Source organism: Dermacentor andersoni, chromosome 3 (assembly GCF_023375885.2).
Source record: "Dermacentor andersoni chromosome 3, qqDerAnde1_hic_scaffold, whole genome shotgun sequence".
Taxonomy (NCBI): domain Eukaryota; kingdom Metazoa; phylum Arthropoda; class Arachnida; order Ixodida; family Ixodidae; genus Dermacentor; species Dermacentor andersoni.
Genome location: NC_092816.1, coordinates 13,460,340 through 13,483,439, shown reverse-complemented (window position 1 = coordinate 13,483,439; position 23,100 = coordinate 13,460,340). Strand labels below are relative to the sequence as shown.

General features: G+C 43.9%; 1 protein-coding gene across 3 annotated transcripts in view; it reads right to left on the bottom strand.

Annotated features, from left to right (window-relative positions):
- Positions 1 to 17,465: 17,465 nt before the first annotated feature.
- Positions 17,466 to 23,100, bottom strand: part of LOC126520913 (cellular tumor antigen p53-like) — a 102,051-nt gene continuing 96,416 nt past the window's right edge. For all 3 annotated transcript variants that reach the window (XM_050169740.3, XM_055065613.2, XM_050169739.3), the window contains one exon: positions 17,466 to 19,160. In XM_050169740.3, the coding sequence (XP_050025697.2) occupies positions 19,008 to 19,160 (153 nt within the window). In that variant the 3' untranslated portion in view covers positions 17,466 to 19,007. The remainder of the gene's footprint in view (positions 19,161 to 23,100) is intronic.

Genomic DNA, 23,100 nt, shown 5'->3' with positions numbered 1-23,100 from the left:
CGGAGAAACCATTAATAATTCATCCCGATACACGACACGCAAAAACGACGCACACTCAACATGGACGCAGGTACACAAATCAACCGGCGAAATCCCCGACACCCTTCCAAAATGTTTCCAGCGGCGTGCGTCAGAGGCACATTGTGGAGTGGGGTCGAGTTTGTTTGCGCTCGAACTGCCCGGACGCTGGCTGCCGTCGCAGTAAAATAGGTGAAGCAGCGGGCACTGACCCCAGATTTGGCAACCGCAGTGTCGGACAGAGACTGTCTAGCACCTGCGGCGCTTGTGCTATGTCAGGAGGAGGAGGAATAAACATTTATTGATGAGGAAAAAGAAAATGGCAGTCATGGTGGATCAGAGCATTCTCGCGCTTTACGGCAATGTACCTTGTATATGACATCACAGATGCTTATGTGGGAGCACTAGCGACTGTAGTAGAGCCCGGGCCTCATATATTGAAAATCTAGAATGTGCCTTAGCAACCGGGGTTGAACTCAAGTGGCTGAAAGGCCGCTGGTGACGATGACTAGCGCCGAAGGTGCGAGAAAGTCTGTCCGACGTACCTTCAGAGGCAAAGTTCTGACTGGTGTTGCAGAAGTTGCGGGGCGCGGTAGTGCTGAACTTAGCGTCACAAGTTGGCGGTTGGACGCAAGTATATTTATTCAATCGTGTTTTTTACTAATTGTAACAATGTGTCATTAGATCAGCTGTCCGCTATCGTGGACAGCCAATTCTTTATGCGAACACCCCCTGGCACGCTTTGGCCTCTGCGGCCCCAACCCGCGGGCCGCCTTGCTTCCAGCTTTGATCCCCCCGCTACCCCTTGGGTGCCCGGAGATCCTGCACCGCCTGCTTTATTATAACCTCAGGTGCTCTCCTGAGGCCTCCGTTTGCCGGTTACATGTGCCCTCCTGGAGCAGTGCTCGTAAAAAATGCAATCTACCGTAAAAAAGCGACCCCCGACTTATACAACACCAGTAAGAACCTTGCCCATTCAGACACAGCGATCACCAAATGGGGTGTCTGTGCCCACTGCCTCACCGTGCGGGCACCCGGTGGCTGAGCGGCCGTACTCCACAATGCCAGCATGTCTAGGGGACAAACGCCTACAACACGCGCTAAGAAACCTCCTCCGTAGTACCTAGGCAGAGTCATACATTCAAGGAGCAAAAGCCCCCAGATTTTCTCTCTCGCGCCCACTCTTACTCGCGCCTGCGTACAAACAGTTGGCGATCCCTCAAATGAACGTATCGTAGGGATGCTCGGGAACGTGTTGATCGCGGGTCACTTTTTTCGTCGGTATGATAGATTGGAGTTTTTACGAGCACTGCTCCAGGACGGCACATGAAACCGGCAAACGGAGGTTTCAGGAGAGCACCCGAGGTTATAATAAAGCAGGCGGCACAGGATCTCCAGGGCACCCAAGGGGTAGCGGGGTGATCAAAGCTAGAAGCAGGGTGGCAAAGGCCGAAGCGCACCATGGGGACTTCGCATAAAAAATTGGCACAGCCGATGTTATACACCCATGGCACGCGCAGGTCTCGGCGAGCCCCAACCCATGAAGCAGTCTAGGTTTTAGCTTCAATTGGTGTCCCTGTTGCCGCTTTGGTGTCCTGGAGGCGCCGCCAATAATGCGAAATAATGACATGTTGTTACAATTAGAAAAACATGATTGAATATAATTACGTCCAGCAGCCAACTTGTGACGCTAAGTTCAGCGCTACTATGCCCCGCGAGTTCTGCAACACCAGTCAGAACTTTGCCTCTGAAGGTACGTCGAACAGACTTTCTCACGCCTGCGTGCGCTGGTGCTGAGTCAATCGTCGTCACCAGCAGCCTTTCAGCCACCTGCGTTCAACCGTGCTTGCTAAGGCACTGTGCCTTCTAGATTTTCAATACATGCGGCCCGGGCTCTACTATGGTCACTAGTGCTCCCACAGAAACTAAGATCTGTGATGTTATTTACAAGGTACATTACTGTCAGGCGCGAGAAAGCTACGATCCGCCACGACTGACTTAGCACGAGTGCGGCAGGTGCGAGACAGTCTGTCCGACACAGCGGTTGCCAAATCGGGCGTCAGTGCCCGCTGCTTCACCTATTTTACCGCGCCGGCAGCGAGTGTCCGAACGTAAACAAACTCGACCCCACTCCGCAATGCCGGCATGCCCAACGTTTATAGATACTTGGCACGCATAGGGACAAACGCTTACAAGAAACCTCCTCTGTAGTGCCTAGGCAGAGTCATCTATTCAAGGAGAAAAAGTCCCCAGATTTTCTCTCTCGCGCCCGTTCTTACTCGCGCCTGCGCACAAACGGCTGGCGATCCCTCAAATGAATGTCTCGTAGGGATGCTTTGGAACATGTTGATCGTACTTGTCATCCGAATAAACGTTGGTCCAAATCGCATCTCGTCGTCTGCACCAGCACGTTTCAGGCGTAGCAACATAGCGGCGCCCTTGGGGTCAACTATGTCAATGCATGGGCGCTATGCGTCGGTGCGCCTCGTCGTCTCTCGGCGTAGAAGAATAAACTTCCTTGCGGTTTCGTTGCGCGCATCCAAGTTGATATTGGCAGATATGGCTGGAAATTTTCGAACTACGATTGATGTGTGCAAGTTAGACAAAACAATGAAGTGCAGCTTAACTTTCTTTCATCTAAACGCAGTCTGCACGGAACAAAGATGACTTGCATGCTTTATTTTCACACTTTAGCTTCACATGTGATGTTACGATTTATGGGACCTGGTACCAACATGACTACAAAGTAATTAAAGTTGCTGATTACACCACACATTACTAAAACAGAGTAGTAAAAAAAAGAGGGTGATGTTTTACTCATGGCCAAGAATTCGTTGAAACTGAATATCGTTCCTGACTACACTGAATTGACTGTTTTTGAAATCCTAATGGCATCAAACGGTGACAATGTTTTTTCTGTTTTATATCGTCTTCCAAATAGTAATATAACGGCCTTCCTTGCGTTTCTGGATAAGTTTATAAGCTCGGCAAATGAAACTGGATCAAAGCTGGTTATAGGTGGTATGAACGTCAACTTACTACACACATCACCGACACACCACGACTTCCTAATGATATTACACTCTAATGCTTGCACTAACACTGTTAATGAGCCCACTCGTGTCCAAATCAACCCTGAGACGTTACTCGACCTCTTCGTTACAAACTACCCCATCTCCAGTTCATTTTCGGGCGTAATTGGCGTACACATAAGTGATCACCTCCCAATATTTCTTATCACTGACCTACATAAACCACATCGCTCATCCAATAAAGAAGAGCAAGTCTCATTTCAAGATATCAATCCGATCTCACTAGAACAATTCAAAACTAATATACTGAACACTGACTGGTCAGAAATGTACAACACGGTTGATACTGAATTAGCCTATAACTCCTTTTTACACCTATTTAAAGCCAGTTACATCAGACATTTTTCGAATAAAAAAGAATGCGCTACACAAGAATACGAAAACCTTGGATCACAACGAGCCTTCTATCTCAAATAAAACAAAAAGATAAACTATATATAATGAAACATAACAATCTTGTCTGGCTAAGGCTAAATGACGTACTAGGGAGAGTAAACTGGACTGTAGAGCAGCGTCAAGGAATAATTCTAAATGGTCCGATTCTTTATTAACCAATTTGCTTAATGATTACTTTACTTATAAACAGCCCCCATCATCCTGCTAGCCTAGACGATCTGACACCTAATAATTCTGTCGGTGCATTTCTAATACCTACCAGTGCTCAGGAGATATGTGACGCATTCATAACTTCTCGAAACATCAGAAGCACCGATGTTGATGACTTGCGAATTCGCCCGATTAATTGTGTCCTAGATATTATCACTCCGGTATTAGAGCATGTATTTAACCACGCATTTTCAAATGGTACATTTTCGAAAGCATTGAAAGTAGCGAAAGTAACTGTTCTTTTTAAAGGTGGTGATAAGAACCTATTATCCAATTACAGGCCAATATTGATCTTGCCAATCTTTTCTAAATGCGTTGAAGATTAATTAATGTTAGAATGGTTTCGTTCTGTGAAAAACACCACATCCTTACCGACGACCAATTTGGCTTCCCGACAGGACGCTCAACAGAAATGGCACTTTTAACCCAGAAAGAATTTACACTTAACGCATATGCACAGAAGTTATTAACACTAGGAGTATTCATAAACTTCTCCAAGGTTTTCGATCGGATTAACCATGAAACATTAATGGGAAAGCTCGAAACCTATGGCTTCAGAGGCATATTTTTAAGTATAATAAAGAGCTATCTGGAATACCGATGTCAACTGGTTGTAATAGGAAACCATACATCGAATTTTAAATCGGCAACAAGTGGAGTGCCTCAGGGGAGAATTCCTGGGCCGCTGTTATTTAATATTTATATTAATGGCACAACAAACATTACTTCAGCGGCCAAATATATAATCTATGCCGATGATACCACATTATTATTCAGGTCTGCCAGCTGTCGTAAACTTGTGACTTGCACAAACTCAGCATTAAATAAGCTTAACAGATGGTGTCGAGTAAACTCAACACGCATTAGTGCAAACAAAATCAAAGCCATTCTATTTCAACCTAAATATTCCAGGGCTAATATTACTGATCGTATATTTATAGGAAACTTGCATGTGGATATAGCCTCCTCGGTTAGATGCCTTGGCGCCGTTTTTGACTAACATTTAACCTGGAATAAACATTTCGACATGCTCAGCGTTAAACTGGCAGGCGTCGTGGGTGCCCTTGCAAAGGTACGTTTTTCTCTGCCCACTTCCGTCAAGCTGTTCGTCTATAACTCTGTCTTTTTTTCACACCTAAAATACCGTCACCTTGTCTGGGGCAACAGTACAGGGTCAAACATTACTAAGCTTTCTCTACTACAAAAAAAGGCTCTGCGTGCTATTAGCAGCTCAGCCTATGACGAACACACTGAACCTCTTTTTAAGAAACTTCAAGTTTGTCCTGTAAACTTACTATTTAATGAATTACTCTTGCAACGGTACCTTACATAAAAAAAGCGAGGCAGTCACTTTATTGAACACCTATCCAACTTATCCAAAAGCATAAAAATATACAATACTTGTCATAATGCGACCTGGTTCATAGCCCAGACATGCACAAATTATGGAACACAACTACTTTCCTTACTATCCTTGTTAAACTCACTTGGTTTCTGATATTACTCACTTCGTTCCTTATGTTTCTGCAACAATGATGAATGCGAATTGTATTACATTGCTTTGATTACAATTATTCACTGCGTACAGATTCCTGTCTTGTCATGTTGAAATGCTACTTAACAATGTCCGATTGGTGGTTCGAGTTTTTTTTTTTCTGTGAAACAATTATGATTGTCCTTATATTCACTACTTGAATAACGAATGTTTTTTTCATTGCGTACGTTTACATTCTTCTCTTGCCATTATATAATGCTACCTAAAATGTCCGATTGCTGTTGCTAATTCTTGTTTTCCTTTATTTTGTACATAAATTATGAGAGGGGCACAGATCCTTGTTAAGCCAAATTGATTATGGCCTTTTGTCTGTGCCATCTACATCATGTATGGAAATAAATTTGATTTGATATTGATTTGACTTCCCGAGAGGTAGCCACCTTATTTTCCTTTCATTTCCTTTTTTCAGTTTTTTTTAATGCTGTGGAGTCAACAGGTTGGGATAATCATCAGAAGCACTTCGCTGCAACTTTAGCTCGCGCCCAACTCCGATGTCGCCTATTCAAATACGTATACATAAAATTCAGAAACGCTTTTCCGAGATAATAACTGCGCTGATTTTAATGAAATTTGTTGCATTTGAAAAAGAATGTTAAATTCTAGTGAATGCTGGAAGTGGAATTTCGGATTAGTTCTGGATGTCCTAAAAGGAATTTTCAAAAATTGGTAAGCTTGATAAAAATAGAAGCACAAAGGTTACAAATTCGCAGCTAGAATATACATCACAGTTCTGTAAATTGCATCCATGAGAGCATCCGAAGCAGACAAATTTGATATGCTGATTTATATCTTACGTGAATTTATTGCATTGTTCACAAGGGTCTCGCAAATGTTCTACACACAAATTAGTGGTATTTTTGAGTCAGGTATAATACCGTATTTACTCGATTCTAAGCACCCCTTTTTTTTCACGATCGCGATGCCCAAAGTGAGGGGGGGTGCTTAGATTCAAAAAATCTAGGATGACCCACCCCCCTCCCTCTATTCGCTGCGACATCACGGCGAGACGGGTGCGAGAAATAACATTTTAGTTTGCAAACATTCAAAAGAAAAATCAGTGCAGACAGTGAACCCCCCGCTTGTGTCAGATGCTCAGTTACTATCACTTCCACTTGAGTTCGTTGCAGCGCTTGAATCGCCGCTCTCGGTATCCCATAGCAGGTCGTCTTCCGTTCCGTCGAAGTGGTTTGTGATCGAGCAGTTCTTAAATGATTTGACCACAACGTCCACTTGGACCCGCTTCCTAGCGTCCGAGATCCACTTTGCGATGGTTGATGGGTACGCTTCCTGCAGCTTTCGCCGTACTGCCGTACAGTCCGGCTGTACGGCGTACTCGCGCCGTGGACTGCGACGGCTCCGTCTCGATGACAGAGTGAGCAAGCGCGCTTGTCGGCCTTGGCTACGCGCGCTTCCTAACAAATAGGGGGGTGCGTAGATTCGCATGCAAACATTTTTCCCAATTTTTTTTTCGCGAAAATAAAGGGGGGGTGCTTAGAATCGGGGGGTGCTTTGAATCGCGAAAATACGGTATATGAATTTTGTCTACTTTAGATGTACCTTTAGGTGCAATTGATGAAATTGCGGTGTCCTTCTTGATTGCCGAATTAGATAGTTTCGTTTTCTGAAAATATGCAATTTTTGCAAATTTTTATAAAGGAATGATGATCTAAATCAAAAATTTGCGACCAACAGTAACTATATTTTAAATTGTTCTTTCATATGCAACAAACCTCATCAAACTCGGTGCCGTGGTTGCCAAAAAAAAAAAAGATTTCTCAATTTCCATGTATTTGGATTGGATGCCCAAACTAAAGCTTTCTCAACGTCGCGTAGCATTTACGAGAGATGCCATCGTGGTCGCCTTTTGATTTTCACCTATCGGTGTTTAAGTACCCCCTATTATTTCCCCAGCAGTTTAGCTTTCTTAGCCAAAATATCTATATCGTCATATAGATATCTTGGCGTCACTATATCCTCAAAACTAACCTGGAATGATCACATTGAATCCATAATCGCCAGCGCCAACAAAACACTTGCATATCTTCGCCGGAATTTCTCACGCGCTCCCCAGGCTCTTAAACTTTTACTTTATAAAACACTGATTCGTTCGAAGGTGGAATACGCCGCCTCTGTTTGGGACCCTTTCCATGACAATCTAATCTACTCACTCGAAATGGTTCAAAATAACTCTGCACGTTTTATTATGTCTAATTATGCTCGAACCGCAAGTGTGACTAACATGAAATCGAGCCTTGAACTACCATCACTAGCATCTCGCCGTAAGTTTTATCGCTTGTGTCTTTTTCACCGCATATTTCAGCATCGTTCTCTACACGATGATTTCATCTTTCCTCCCCAGTACGTATCACCACGCATTGACCACCGACATAAAGTAGCCGTTCCTTTTTGCAGGACTTCTACTTTTCAGTATACATTTTTTCCCAGGACTTGTGAAGAGTGGAACCACCTACCTACCACTACTGCAGAAATTACAGACCATCAACATTTCAAAAATGCTTTAACAGTAACTAATTAGTTCTTTACCTCATGTTATTTCTCATTTTTTCTCTTGTTTGCTTGTGCTTGCCTGTATCATCTACTCATTTTACATTGTTTTGTAGTTTGGTGATTTGTATTGACTTGATTTGTTAATTAGAGTATTTGTATTTGCATTGGTACATTATATAACTCCATGTATAAGTATCTCTTCACAGAAATGTTTTTTTTTTTGCCACTCCCCTCTGTAATGCTTCGGCCCTGAGGGTACAATAAATGAATGAATGAATGAATGAAATGGGCTACCGCAGCAGCTGCACATAAAGAAGAGATGTACTTAGGGACTAAAATGGACGCATGAACAAGTTGGTTTTGCACTTTGGGGCAAAACATATGACATAATTGTGCAAACTGTTTCTTTGCCGTCGTCCATTAGCATGCTATGGCTGAAGCTGCTCACAATACCATGTCAGCTTAAACATGAGAAGCCGTTCATCAAGAGTTCCACAGGAGTGGTCTACGCCATTCCCTTGAAGTGTGGAAAGGCTTATGTCGGACAAACCGGCCGCTGCATTAATGAACGCTTGGGGGAGCATGCCCGAAATTTAAGTAACTTGAAGGACAAGTACGCACATTTGGTCGTGCACGTAACTGAATGCACAGGATGCGAGGCTCGATTGGGAGAGACGAAGATTCTTGGCAAGAGTGCCGACGCGAAGACGCGCGTCAGTTTGGAAGCGTTCCACATACCCAAATATGGCAGCAAGTGCATAAGCACCCCTTCTGTATCACTCTTTGCTGCAGAGCTTCATTTTTTGGAAGCGACTGCTTACTGATTTGATTGTATGTTAGTATCCCTCGCCTTTTTCTAGTGTTTTTCTAGTTTTTTCTCGTTTTCTTGTTTTTTCTGCGCCTGATTCCGTTGAGTGCTGGCACGTTCGTTCATCGATGCGCAATGTCATTTTCCCCGATTGTATCACTCCCTTCCCCCTTCACTTCTGCCTTTCCCCTTATATAAGGTATCCATCTTCCGTCAATAAAATTTTGTTGACAGTCAGCACTTGTGTCCCGTGCTTGATACTTTGTGGTTGCATGTGTTTGCGCTGTAACAATTTTTATGTCAAGTATGCACCAACTCGCCTAGAAAAAAGTTTTAATGATGGAGTCCGCATCCTAAATTTGAGACTCATGCCTCACCCTGTAAGGCTGAGGGCTAAGCATCTCGCTTATATGTGTAATAACTAGATAATTGCTGGGCGCTGGCGTGGGCCATAGGACCTACTGGACCTAGCACTCAACACTTGCCGACATTCTCGCCTTGTTTAATTAATACCATCGGGTTACAGCTCAACTCTTTAATTTATTTGCTTTAAATTTGGCCACCTTGCTAAAGTGCATTATGGTTTTTTTTATCTTTAAGTTATCTTTATATTTAAGTTAGTGCTGTCCCGAGATTTCTGTCGATTTCACCTTTCCCAAGATGCCTGCTGTTTTGTCAGCCTCTGTTCATATTTTGGGGAATTTTTGATAGAGGTTGAAACCGTAGCATGGGCCCCTGACCATGCTGCTCAAAAAGCCATTTTATTTTCCTGAGGTCATCTGCAAGCTTCGGCATTCTTGCTTTTCATCAACTTCCTCAATTCACTATCAAATGTAGCCCATTTTGATGACTACATTTCCACGGAATTAAGTCGGCAATCACGCAATGGCCATTTGTCTGAAGCAGTTTAAATCAAATTTACCGCATACATGCCAGCCAAGTTTTCCCACTTTGAAACTAACTATTTCATTAAAGAATGTAATCCTTAAGCATATAACTTCACAGTCTAGAAAATTACGCAGACCCCATGCACTGTGGGAATTGATGTAAGCGAAGCTCTCTGTGCTGTTTGGTTTGATTGACAGCATTTAGCAATGATTTAGCAATTTAGCAATGACTGTGAATGTTTCATTTCTTTAGCGTTTGGTCCAATATGCGAGTAGTGAGCTGATGGAAAATGCTACCTTGCATGTATCACTGCTGTTTGTCTGCGTACTACACAGGACATACAGGGAGGTGTGTTTGCTTGAGGCATTGTTGTGCGCCATTGTTTACAACCTATGAGAAGGTTGAGCCTTGTCATTGCCTCACATGGCATGTTGCATCGCGGCAGAAGTGTCGGCAGAATCATGGGGCTGCACGTGCCAAACCACAATCGGATTATTAGGCACGCCGCAGTGGCGGACTACGGAAATTTGGATCACCTGGGGTTCTTTAACGTGCATCTAAATCTAAGTATACGGGTGTTTTCGCCTTTTGCCCCAATCAAAACGCGGCTGCCACGGCCAGGATTCGATCCCACGACTTCGTGCTAACGATGCTCTTTATGCAGCACTTTCGTCTTATGCATGATTGTGAACCGGAGTGAAGGGCAGAAGGGTAACACGCCTTCCCAAAATGAAACATTTAGAATAACGCTTTTTTGACAGTTGGATATATCATACGTCTAGGGCCCACGATATGAACCACCTTCAAGTCGGGATCAGCTTGCAGAGTGGGAACTGAGATGAAACCTTTTCAAGTGATAGCGATTACACTGCGTGGATGCAGTGACCACATTATCGATCCCTCTTGGACTTCATTGGATCCGCAAATCTTTTTTTAATCATTTAGTCATCCTTATTCACACCCATCTCATACCCCTGTATGCCCCGAGGCATTTACCCTCGCATTAAAAGAAATAAAAAAAATAAAGTGATAGGCTTTTATTTATCTTAAGGACATTTTCACTGAAATTTCCTTCCCTACCACGAGGTGAAACCTGACTAATAAGAATTAAAAATTTTCTTTATTCTTAAGACCTCTTGTTAATATAAGGTTGTTGTCTTTCACAACCTCCTAAGAAGTATGTTATGAATAATAAATTATTGCATTAAATGTGCAACCGTGCAAACGAAAAAAATGTCCTAATCCATTTTCCACTATTTATTCAATGAAAATATAGCACGTCTATGCTGTCACGTCCTAGTGATGTGAAGAAACGGGCAGCTCCAAAAGAGTGAGTCATGAATCTAACTCAATATAAGGCGAGCTTATGCTGGAAAAAAGATAACACTCAAAGCACAACGATGGCTGCGCAAAGTAGTGCTTCCTCTGAATCTGATCTACCAGTCAAGGCATCGGTTCATCAGATTGGAATGCTCGTACATTGCAGCCAAACTCGGGCGCTCGAATGTGATCAAGAATGTACGCCAGTATTCGCTTCATGCACGCAATCTGATTAGATAACGCTTTTTCGCTATTGAATCGGTAACAACATTCAGGATATTGGAAATACATGCAGGGGCGCCCTGAGCCAAGCGATAGCTTTGGAAGTGGTTAGATGCTAAAGAAAACTCGCCTAAAAAAAAGAACAACAAAGTGTAGAGGTGCTTTAAAGATTAGCTGAAACATAGTACTCGTGGTAAAAAGGGCGCCCAAGACTGCGCAGCGGTGCCGACATACCAAAAATTCAAGAGCTGAGCACTTTCCGATTTCTGATATTTATCAAACCAGCATTTCGTGTGCCAATGTAGCACTGTAGTCCAGGGGCCAGTTCCACCATGGGCATTGTGTCGGAGCTCATATTTCACCTGACTGTATGTATGTCAGCATTACAATTGTCACGAAATCCCAGTATTTTCTTGTTTAAGTCTTAACATTAGGCATCCAAAATATATGCAGCAGAACCCTCACCATAATACTTCAGTACTTTTCATTCTAATGCACATGCCCGTGCTGCTCCATATGTTACAAAGTATGGAAATGTATCCAATGCTTTCCCCCAGGCTGCTGCTTTTATTTCTAATGACACCAGAAAATGAAGCCTGATGCCACCAACACTCGCAAATCTAATCAGGAGCGTGCACAATGTTCTCACACATCTTGCGTGATATACAGTAGCGCTGAGGTGCTTCTTGTACAATGTAGAATTAATTGTAAAGACAGAAGTGCACGGTTGGGCACATGCGTTTAAGTTCACGAACTTGATTTGCGCCAAGAAAACCCGTCCAAGCTTTCACACTTGCTTTATAAGAAGCCTATTGCACCATCAATATGCCGGCTGCTTTTAACTGCACCAAATAAAGGTATTAAACCAATACAAATATTGGTGACATCATTTTATCATTCGATTAATCAGACTGGTAACCTTTAGATAAGGAGTAAGTTGAGAAGTTGTGTGCGTAATTAACGAAGCTACGCTAACTTTTCAATAATTGATCTTGGGTAGTTTGGAGCCTGTCCTCGAGATTATCTAGCCGAGCGAAGTTTTGATTACGCATGCTTTTTGTAAGAGCCATCCGAACAAACATTTTACAACCAAACACTCTCTTAAAGCGCAACTGATGCATAAAAAATCATGTCTGTAAAATCAACCTGATCGCACATAGCCTTTTGAGATATTGCCACCAAGAGTATAGCTCCGTGATTATGTTCCTTGCGGCCAGTCCGCTTTCCATTTTTATTCACGTTGTTTTTTTGAAGGCAAGCAGTTTAGAGTTTTAATGTCAATACTGAACGTGTGCCGCCGAAAGTTTGCTTGGTTGCAAAAGCAATAAATGATGCAGCGATGGTGCAGATTTAGCGCGTCGCTGGCATCAAGACCTGGCCTCGCTGGCAACGAGGCCAGGAAGATAACGAAGGTGAACAGCTAAGTAGCTGCTCACGAAGCCGTGCCGATGATGATGGTGCCATTGTGAAGAAATCTGGGGAGTCAATATTGATGGCTCAGGTGCTTCATTTTTTGCGTTGATTTTGCTTTCAGAAAGAGATAATGCAATAAATTCAGTGTCATTCATTCTTGTCTTGTAAATTTAAATATGGGTTTAAATGAACTCTATACCCCATTCGTCCCAGAGAGTAGGTGTAAGCAGGGAAGTGCTCGCTCGCTCGCTCACACATACAAGCACAGAGATACGACACATCTTTGCCCACATGCACATTTACACGTCCACGCATGAAATGCACAAAATATGAACGCACACAGATTCAAATACGCTCAAGGCGTACGTGCGAGCTATCTCTCACTTTCTGCTGTCTCAGAAAAATATGCACATGCAAACAGACTGAATGACACTCGCTCTGCAATTACCGTTCAAACTCCAGCTGTAATAAATTGCTTTACGGATTAAATTTGGCGCTTCATCAATGTGCCATCCACCGAAAGGGTGCAAAACCATTTGCTCCTGTCGTGTGACATAACCACCCATCTCTGTCCAAAACACTGCTTTAACGCACCACCAATGTTTCAACTAAGTGCCATAAATGCATATGTTGTTACAAGAGACTACCCTCTTAGCACAGCTAGTTGAAGCTTGTTGAAACTCGGCCGATATATTGAAATAAACATTTCTAAAATTTTGCCCATTCAGTTACGCATGTGCATTGTCGTGAAGTTCCACAGAATGGTGAAGGTGCAATCTTCAATATTCCAGAGTATGCTTGTGCTACAAGACACAGGATTTTTTTTTTTTAACGTAGCACAATGAGATGCATATGCTTGTTGTTATGGTGACCAAGGAATAAAATCTGATTATAAAAGTGATGACTTAAAGGGACCCTGAAACGCTTTTGACGATTTTCTACAAGCGTACTGAGTCGTTAGAGTAGGTCCTTCTGATCATTAACTGACACATCTAAGTGCTCTGCGTAAAGCGTGTAATTTATTATAAGGTTTTAAAAATGCACATCGCTGCCGATCGCAGCGCACTACTCGGCGGAATTTTAAGCCGCCCCTACCCATATGACCGAAATAACCCATATGACGTCAGTGGGGCGAGCTATCCGATTGGCTGACCAAGGCGCGTGATCGATAATTTTTCCAACTTTATGGTAAACAAATTATCTTCGTAATAGTTGGAATGTTAGTTAATTTGTTTTTATAAAGAGAAAGTAGCAGAAAGAGAATGCACAAGAACAATTTTTCAGTACACTTAAGCACTTCCGGCACACAGCAAGTGTCGTCTGCTTGTGTTACAACGTACTCCATTTTGACGAGAGCTCCGCGGTCAGAGTTGGTCTCAGTCTTTTCGCGAGCACTATGATTCGACTTTGTTGCCTTGTGGACTGCAAACGTAGCGACTGGCAATATGTCAAGCTGTGACATCGTGTCCCTCTGCAGGGCAGCGTACGAGCGAACTGGCTGCTGCGCATCGGACTGCCGCTATCCGATCGGCGTCAGGATTTGCACGTTTGTAGCCGTCACTTTACACCGGAAGATTACTAACGCACTAGCGTTTCGCGAGTCCCGTATTAAGGCAAACGTAAGCGCAAGGGGACAGGGTCTGGCCGCTTGACTGTGTCGTAACGGGATGAGCAGAAGGGCAAAGGTGAATGGTCTGCATGGTGCAGCCACCTGGTGGCATAGAGCTCAACCATACACAGTAGCAGCAACGAAGCGTATTCTTTTTTGCTGCTCGTGCGTATTTTTCGCAGGAGTGTAATCATCAACACGTTGTTCTTATATATGTTTAAAATGTTTTACACTTGGCTAGAGCAATATTAGCGCTTTGTTTGGCTGGTTAAGCGCTGCGCCAACAAGTGTCTGGACCGTGCAGACCGACCAGGCCGCTCACGTACGTCTGCGCCAAAGTTCCTTCATCAGCTTGAGTTTATGCCTCCAGTCATTTGCCGATATGACCAGCTTGCCTGTGGCTAACGGAATACCAGACACGTTCGGCGCTACGACAGAATGCTCGCAACGCACGCTGCTTCGATAGCTCTCGCTTGGGGTCGACAGCCAAGGGGCTAGCGCAGAGGTTTCGCGCGGGCGGGGGCGGGCTTCAAAATAACCGGAAGTTGACGATGTGACGTCGCATCGTGACGCAGTACCAGTGAAGGCGGAGCTTAGCCCCACTCGCTCGGCGAACGAGTTGAGGAGGAAAAGGATGGCTGGGGAGGAGGGTAACTTCTAATCGCGTGTAGCTCCATTAATACGTAACGCCTCACTTAAATTGTGGTGCGAATGTTCTACTTAAGCTGTACCCTACGCGTCTACAAAATTTGTCCGAACCGTTTCAGGGGCCCTTTAACAAATAAGCAACACATTGCTACCTTTTCAGAAGGAAAAAACAGAATATATATTTGAAGAGAACCACTGAAAAACCAAAACCCGAAACCAAATCTAGAGCTTTGTGTTATTGCCATCCAGTAGGAGAATGTGGAACTAAGTGCTATGTGGCTTAAAAAAATATCACTGAGCACGGCATTGAATTGCTGCCAGCATGACGCGGGACGATAGGTGCGTGCAATTAAACAGCTTGGCCCCAGCTCCTGAAGTTTCTGCAGTGATACGCTTGGGTCTATCAAGATACCACATGAATTAGCACAACTGTGTTTCGAAAATCACTTTTGGGAACAGTGTTAGGCCCTGTGTAGAGTCGAGATAGGCATCAATCGAAAGCCGTCTCCGGACTACATACAAGGCCGATCCTAATATGTCGCGAAGCTTCTGGCAAAAAGCGGTTCAGAACAAATTATCACAGACATCAGCAAGGGTGATTATGGGAGCAGCGATTGACGTGCGACTATGTTTGGAGGGAACAAACATTGGGAAAGAAAAAAGCGTTTTTAAAAATTAAAGTGACCCACATTTAGAGTCATTCAGTGAAAATAAAATTCCTGGTCAATTTTATGTATGCGTGACGAGTAAAGAAAAGACAGGTCTATTTTATTACTATCATTAAATACATTTTTTCAGCGCCCATTGTATGAGGAGGCACTGACTCTGCTATCACTTTCAATGCAATGCAGCTCTTGAAGTGTGCAGAAAGGCGCGCTCGTAAAGTTCACCTGTTACAATACGCCCCTTGAACACGTTGTGCGTTTGCTTGTTGACGTTTGAGTGAATTTAGAGATGAGGGTAGTTTCATTGTTTCTTAACCTGTTCAGCCAGAAGTAGTAAGTTACAACCGCCAGACAGCTGTTCGTGCTTTAGTTGTTTTCGTGCAATCGCACTGGCCAATGGGCTTGCCGCCCGATGATGGGACCAGCACTCCACACCTAAAGCATTTGTCGGCCTCTAAAGAAAGTATACTCTGTGCAGGGGTGGGATTTCGACACCCGTACGGATGGCTTTTTCCTGCATTGCTTTCCGCGCTGAAAGCTCGAAACGCTCATCAAGTGGAATAGCAGGGCATTTGAATATGCAGCTCAAATGGCAGGCCACCAAAACAAGTTTACCTTGCTACATACGCTGTCACAGCTATTACAATAGCAGCCGTAGTTTTATTACAGCTACCGTTGTCTTCTCAAAAATCCAGGACAAATTTTCATCGTTTTCATGGGCTACTATTGCTGAATGTTTTTAACTGCTCTCGGAACAAAATGCTTGCTTTCCACAGCATGATCACTGCATTTGTCTTTTGTGGATTCTCTTCTAGAACACGTCCGTCACCTGAAATTTTCAATAATCGACCTGCACTTTCAATTATGCGCGAAGAACCTGCTCATTACATTGAAAACGCGCTAGATTCATGCCGCGGCCGCTTGGGGCTCTAGTAGGTACTTGTCCAGAAAAGCTGGATATGACGGAGCGATCGAGCACTGCTAAAGGTTGAAAGAGCGAACGCGGAGCGCATCGGGTCATGAAAGACAATGATAGTGAAGAGAGCACAAGGAGGAAAATGGAGGAGAGTATGGTGAATAGGTGAGGAGAAAAATGGTGCCACATGAGACAGCGCCACAGTATTTGTAATCTAATGTAATTGTAAAGTACCAAGGTATGGACACGTTATGCAGTGCATGTGGAGAGGGGGGAATGGCTGAACACCTGATATTGTTCTGTAAAAGGCTTCGCCACACAGATCAAAGCAGTGGGGCCGATTCTTTCAAAGCATTGGGATTTAGGTTAAGTGGAGGCAAATAGACTTTAACACGTAGAAACAACCAAACAGCGGTCATCTCATTAGTGGCTAAAATCAAGGCAAGGGTGAACTTTCACCCTCTGCTAAGTAAAACATATTGCTAGACACGGCTTAGTGGCGTGTGCTGCCGCCAGATTAAAAAATTTTGGTCTTATCTATTCATCTGATTGCATGCGTGACTACTTTCTGGAAGCCACGCGGGCACCAGCGATTAACACTGGTACATTCGACGAATCATGTACAGAAGCTTCTTGCAACGCTTCGCTCTGTTTGCAACATGCCGCACGAGACAGATTGTCCGCACCAGCCAACATATAGTGAAATGAAAACACGTATAGTGCTGTGCTCAAATTTTGTGTTAGGGAGTATCGTAACCATCGGTGCATTTTTACTGACCCTTTTTCTTGATGATCTCGTGGGCGCTGCCACGGTTGATCATGTTGTGACGCGTCCATTGTTTGCCTCAGCTGCCTCCGTTCCCTCTGTGTTTACAACTGATGTGCATTACGCCTGGTGCGGCTCAGCAAATCTCTGTTTCGCTGGATATCTTTTAGGACTGTAACTAGGAGGACGTCGCAAACCTTTGGTCACAGCTTCAGAGGACATGTAAGCATTTTCGGTGCTCATTACACCTTGTACAAACAGCGCGAGCAACGTACACAGTGCTTGTACTAAAATCGAGGCTATAAATGCATGCATTCCAAGCTGTCCAAACATTTCTCTTGTGGATTAAATCGGGTACAGATTTTGAAAAATCTTAAATGAAAGGAGTGTCCCAGAGAATGAATGTATGCTGGTACATTTCGACAAGATAATGAATACTACTAACTGACGAATGGTTTATTTAACACACAGGGAGAGATAAAAAAACAAAATATTTTTGTACCATGTGCAGGTGTGAAGAAGACAAACAACATAATCCTTCAAGCAAAACTTTCTTTACATTAACACAGTGCCACAGGCAACTTGCCTCTGAATGGTTAACTACACTGATAAAGCAGCACTCTGCTACTGTTCAGAGACCTATTCATTGCGGAAAACTTACTAGGTTCACTCTGCAACCTTATTTATGCTTCCACTTCAGCCACTGTGTTAAAATAGGTTCATCTTTTGATGCAAGGCTACCACAAAGTTCAGTTAGCATTTAGTAAAATACCAATTTGTCCCTTGCATAGAAATCCAGATGCTATGAATAAAATGAAAGAAAAAATAAAGCCCCGAGTCCCAATGTCTTAAATAAATGCAGCTTGTCTCTGTGCAGAAAGCAAGCATGTCTGCAATTTGCAGACTTTCACAGACCAATAAACAAGGCACCAAAAATAATCTCAAAAACATTCCAAATGGTCTAAAGTAACAATATACCATTCAATTCAAGTTCGAAAATTGTATATCTCACCACATGCTTTCCAAATGCTACAAGGCAGCTACAAATCCAGCTACAGGGCATTTCACAGACTGACACCTAAAAAGTTAAATATCAGAAACATTCCAAAAACTCTGGTCAAAAAATATGAACACAGACTCGTTGCTCACTACTTTTCCTCCAACAAACTCTACTTGTCAAAATTAATGTTAACACAACTCATGAGACAAACAATAACAAGATCACGTCTCATGTACAAGCAACAGACATTTCACCAGTAGTGAAAAGACGATAAAAAACAACTCCCGGCCAGCAGGAATGACTAACATTGCTGTTTCTTTACAAGCACTAGGTTTCTAGCAACTTGGCTAGCAACAGTAGAAAGTTTATGCAGCATTAAGTACACTACTATGATCATATTACTCTCATGCCAAAACATAGCTGATGGGTGCAGAGAGAGAAAGGATGCATAGAAAGGAAGGGAGATTAAGCAGAGCTAGCTCTGAATGGCTCCCCGTGCGGAAGGAGTAGGGGCAGGCGAAAGTGATAGTCAGTGCAGGTACCCAAATGAAGTGAGCATAATGCTTATTTAGTGGCACCACATTCTACTTATGCCCTAACCTTATGATTTCCTAAGTGACAAGATTTAACTGCCTCTTCTTTACCAAGTACAGTTCAGAACAGAAGCACTGCTAACATAGTTTTGGCATAACTGCGAGTCGGCCTAGTTTGAGCAGATTCACCTTAAAACTTTTTGGGTGCAAACAAACAGGGACGAAGAATAGGAGCAACACAAGGACGAGCGCTTCCTTGTGTGGAGGAAGCGCTCGTCCTTGTGTTGCTCTTATTTTTCGTCCGTTTGTTTGCGCCCGAAAAGTTTTAAGATGAATAGTTTTGGCAAACATAATCGTGCAAAATGTCCCTACCAGCTTTGTGAAACCTGGCTACACAGTGGCATCAGAGTAATATGTTAACAGTAACAAAAGGTGAGGGCCTAAGAGTAGTCGTGGTCTGGAATGGGCTGAATAAGGCGAATGCGAGTGACGCGGTATTGCCTAGCACTGCTGGTTGACGTGCAGCTCTGCTGGCTCAAATCGGCTGTGCTTTCCTGCGACAGCGTTCCTTGCGACTGGGCTGCAGGCAGTTCCTGAATAAATAAATGATGACATTATTGTACGTACACAATCATAATGCATTTTTGTAAGTGTCTCAAAGAGACAAAGGTGAAAACATCATTGCACATGACCTGCCCACTGTATTTCAGTCTAAAGATATAAGAAAAAAATATTTAGAAAATTATGTGTGCATGGACTGTACTCCCACCCCTTCCTTTCCGAAGTGTGCACCTAGTCAGCCATGGCCATGCAACATGAACTGTGCAATTCATGTGTTCTTGGCACAGTGCTTTGGCGTACCAAGCACCTCTTTAGTCCGTTTGTTGGTTTCGCAGTTGATAAGTCTGTTAGACGGAAGCTCATCAATTTGAACAGAGTGTTTCCGGGGAACTGAACTTCAGCTGCAACAACAGCTGTGATAACAGTGCATAGACTATTTTTTCCTAGTTACCATTTGCAATGTGCAGCCCAATGTGCTGTTGGCTAACTGAGGTATATGTACAATGTTCCGAGTTACGACCCTGCATTCGGCTAAGGAAATTGTTCTCGCATCGTCTCCATTGTGTTTCTTATGAACTGCATGCAGGATATGTGCTTAAAGACCCACTATCACAACAACCATTCCAAACCAGGTGGCAATGCCCATTGTTCTGTCGATGTGCCCATGCATATATTTTGTAAATGCTGTCTAAAGGCACGATGAGTGTTCTCATCCAAAAATTTTCTGTTTTGTCAATCTGCATTTTTCGAACCATACTAGAGCATTGTCGTGTCATAGAAGGAAGCAACCTGCAACAATGAGCACACACAGCCCCATGTCTTAGCAGCAGTACCACTTATTTGATCACGTCTCTCGCTTCGAAATTTAAAAAAAAAAAAGAAAAAAAAAATTTTCCAGATTACATTAGTTAAGGTCAACACACTTAATTTGGGAATTTTTTAGGAAGATCAAAGTTGGCCTCTTTTTAAAAAGATTTAACGTACCACTACTTTAGTAGCATGCCTAAACTTGGGAGAATTTCGTGGATTTTTAGTGCTGCCTAGGGCAAACATATCTGCCTCAAACTTAAAAGAGTTTCATGTCAACAGGCTGATAAAAATGAAAAGCCGTAGCCTACATAAATGTGGTGAAAAAGAATGTGGACTTTGACCCATACTGTGTAATATTCCATTTTTTAGATTTCTTTCTCCATATCATAATGGTGATACTTAAAGGTAAAAAGTTAAAATAAATTGCATTGCCACACAGTGTATTACCAAATATTTTGGAGGAATAGCCACAACACTTCTTATGCCACAACTGTCTCTGAGGCCCTAAGAAAAAAAACTCCGTGCCCTTCCACTCTGTGAAGAAGGATGACTAGCGAAGCTGCGTATGTAAGTCCCTTAATGGTGAACTGCGCCTCTGCCGTGGATTGGCCCGGCATTTGCACTATCTTTGGGATCTGCCCCCTGTGGGAAGTTTTGTGTCTACACATGGACACGATCCTGGGGGAACTAGCCCTTAACAGCTTTGCTGTAAAGTAGGTTACGTCCTCATGTGTCATAATTAATTAATTATTAATTATTATTTAATTAATTAATGACACCGGCGAACACAGGAGCAGTGGCATGAGCGCGTTCATGCAGTAGCGCCAAGGGGCCCCAACGAGCCAGCTGTAGAAGATGATGACACTGGAGCCAACACTGATGATCATTTTGTGTGTGCACATGGACACGATCCTGGGGGAACTAGTCAACAGCTTTGCTGTAAAAAGTCTACTAATTAATTTTGGTGAATTCATCTTCTGAAGCTCCCATTATTAGCGGCAAAGTATGTCCACCTTACTTGCCGCTAATACGGGGTCTTGAATATTTGGCTGCGGGTGTTCAAAAAAGATTTTGCGCTCACTGCTGCACTGTTCTTGCTCAAATTTTGCAGAACGGTCGCATTTTGGCGTCGACTTCGTTTAGTATAACACTTGGCACAGATTACCTGGTTTCTAGGAAAAAAGTGGAAATTTGCCTATGCTTAGGAGAATGCGAACTTCTGCCTCGACGGCGTAAGCATAAACTTGTGTCACCACCTGTCGTCATTTGCAGAAAGCAGCATTCCAGGGAGGGCAGTCGCTGTTCCAGGAGCGGGCAACACACGGCAGCGCTTCCTGGAATGCTGCTTTCTGCAGATGACGGCAAGTGGCAAAACAAGACTGTGCCAGGGCCGGCTTTTCAGACGCCACTTTTCCCATAGACGAAAAGAGTTTCTCATTTCTGTCTTCAAAAGCGGGCGACTAATCGTGCCAAGTGGTATACTAAACGAAGTCGATGCCAAAATGTGATCGTTCTGCATTATTTGAGCTATAAAAGTGCAGCAGTGAGTGCAAAATCTTTTTTTGAACACGCGCAGCCAAATATTTAGGACCCTGTACTTGCCAGCAAAAACCCCTTCTTCACTGCACTTATAGCCTTTTTATAAAAGATGTGGGGTTAAAAAGCAAGCACCTTCTATACAGCACAGGAAATTTTTGCCTTCATATGCCTGAATATATACATATACAGGGTCTGTCCCAAAACTTCCCAGAATAATTTTTGTAGTGCTGCTTGGCGGGGCGGGGCTTCCGGCGGAGAAGTTAGTGGGGGATCTAAGCTTCGAAGTGAGACCGGTCTCATTTGCCTGAGGGCAGTTGTTGAGGCAGGTCACGCTCTGCGCAGAGGTATCTACTGCACCCTTGCCAAGAAAAAAAAAAAGAAAGAACCAGTTTTTGGAGCAGTATTACGCAAACAAGTTTTATGTGAAACTGGGTAAAAATGGGGTGGAGATGCTCAAAACACTTCGGAAAGCATACGGTGATAATGTGATAAAACAAAGCCAAGATTTTATGTGACACAAGAGGTTCCGGGAAGGTCGCGAGTCCGTCAACGACGACGACCGCTCAGGATGCCCGTCAACATTCCAAACAGACGACTCGGTGAAAAAAGTGCATCAAGTTTTGCACAAGAACCGGACATTAAGTGTTCAGATGATGGCAGAGGAGTGTGGAATACCTAAAACAATCGTTCAGAGCATTTTAACAGAAGATCTTCAAATGAGCAATGTCTGCGTGAAATGGTGCCAAAAGGTCTGACGAGTGAGATGAAGGAAGAACATTGCCGCTGTCCATGATCGCTTCGACAGCAGCCGCTGTCTCGGTCGCAGTGGCTGCGGCAGTAGTTTCGCTTTGACTCGTTACTCGTGTTGGCCGTGGTTTCGCCCGCAGTTGTAACAAACGGTAGTTTCATTTTGACTCAGCGCGTGTCTCAGCTGCGCGACTTCATAACTGCGTAGTCGCCGTCCATGATGGCGTTGACAGCGGCTGCGATCTCGTCCGCAGCGACTGCGGCAGTAGTTTCGCCTTGAGTGGGAACGCGCGTCGGCTGCGTGCCTTCATAACTGCGTAGTCGCCAATGATAGTGTCGATAGCGGCTACGGTCTCGTTCGCAGCGGTTGCGACAGCAGTTACATGTTGACTGGGAACGCGCGTCGGCTGCAATGCCTTCATGACTGCATAGTCACCAATGATCGCGTCGATAGTGGTTACGGTCTCGTCCGCAGCGGCTGTGGCAGTAGTTACGCTTTGACTGGGAACGTGCGTCGGCTGCATGCCTTTATAACTGCGTAGTCAACAATGATCGCGTCGATAGCGCCTGCGGTCTCGGCCGCAGTGGTTGGGGCAGTAATTACGCGTTGACTGGAACGTGCGTTAGCTGCGTGCCTTCATAACTGCGTAGTCGACAATGATTTAGTCGATAGCGGCCACGGTCTCGTTCGCAGTGGTTGCGGCAGTAGTTTCGCTTTGACTGGGCACACGCGTCGGCCGTGTGCCTTCAAAGTGCAAGGTCGCCGTCTACGATCCTGTCGATAGCGACAACGGTTTCATTCGCAGCGGTCGCGGCAGTAGTTTCGCGTGGACTGGGAACGCACGTCGGTCACGTGCCTTCATAACTGTGTAGTCG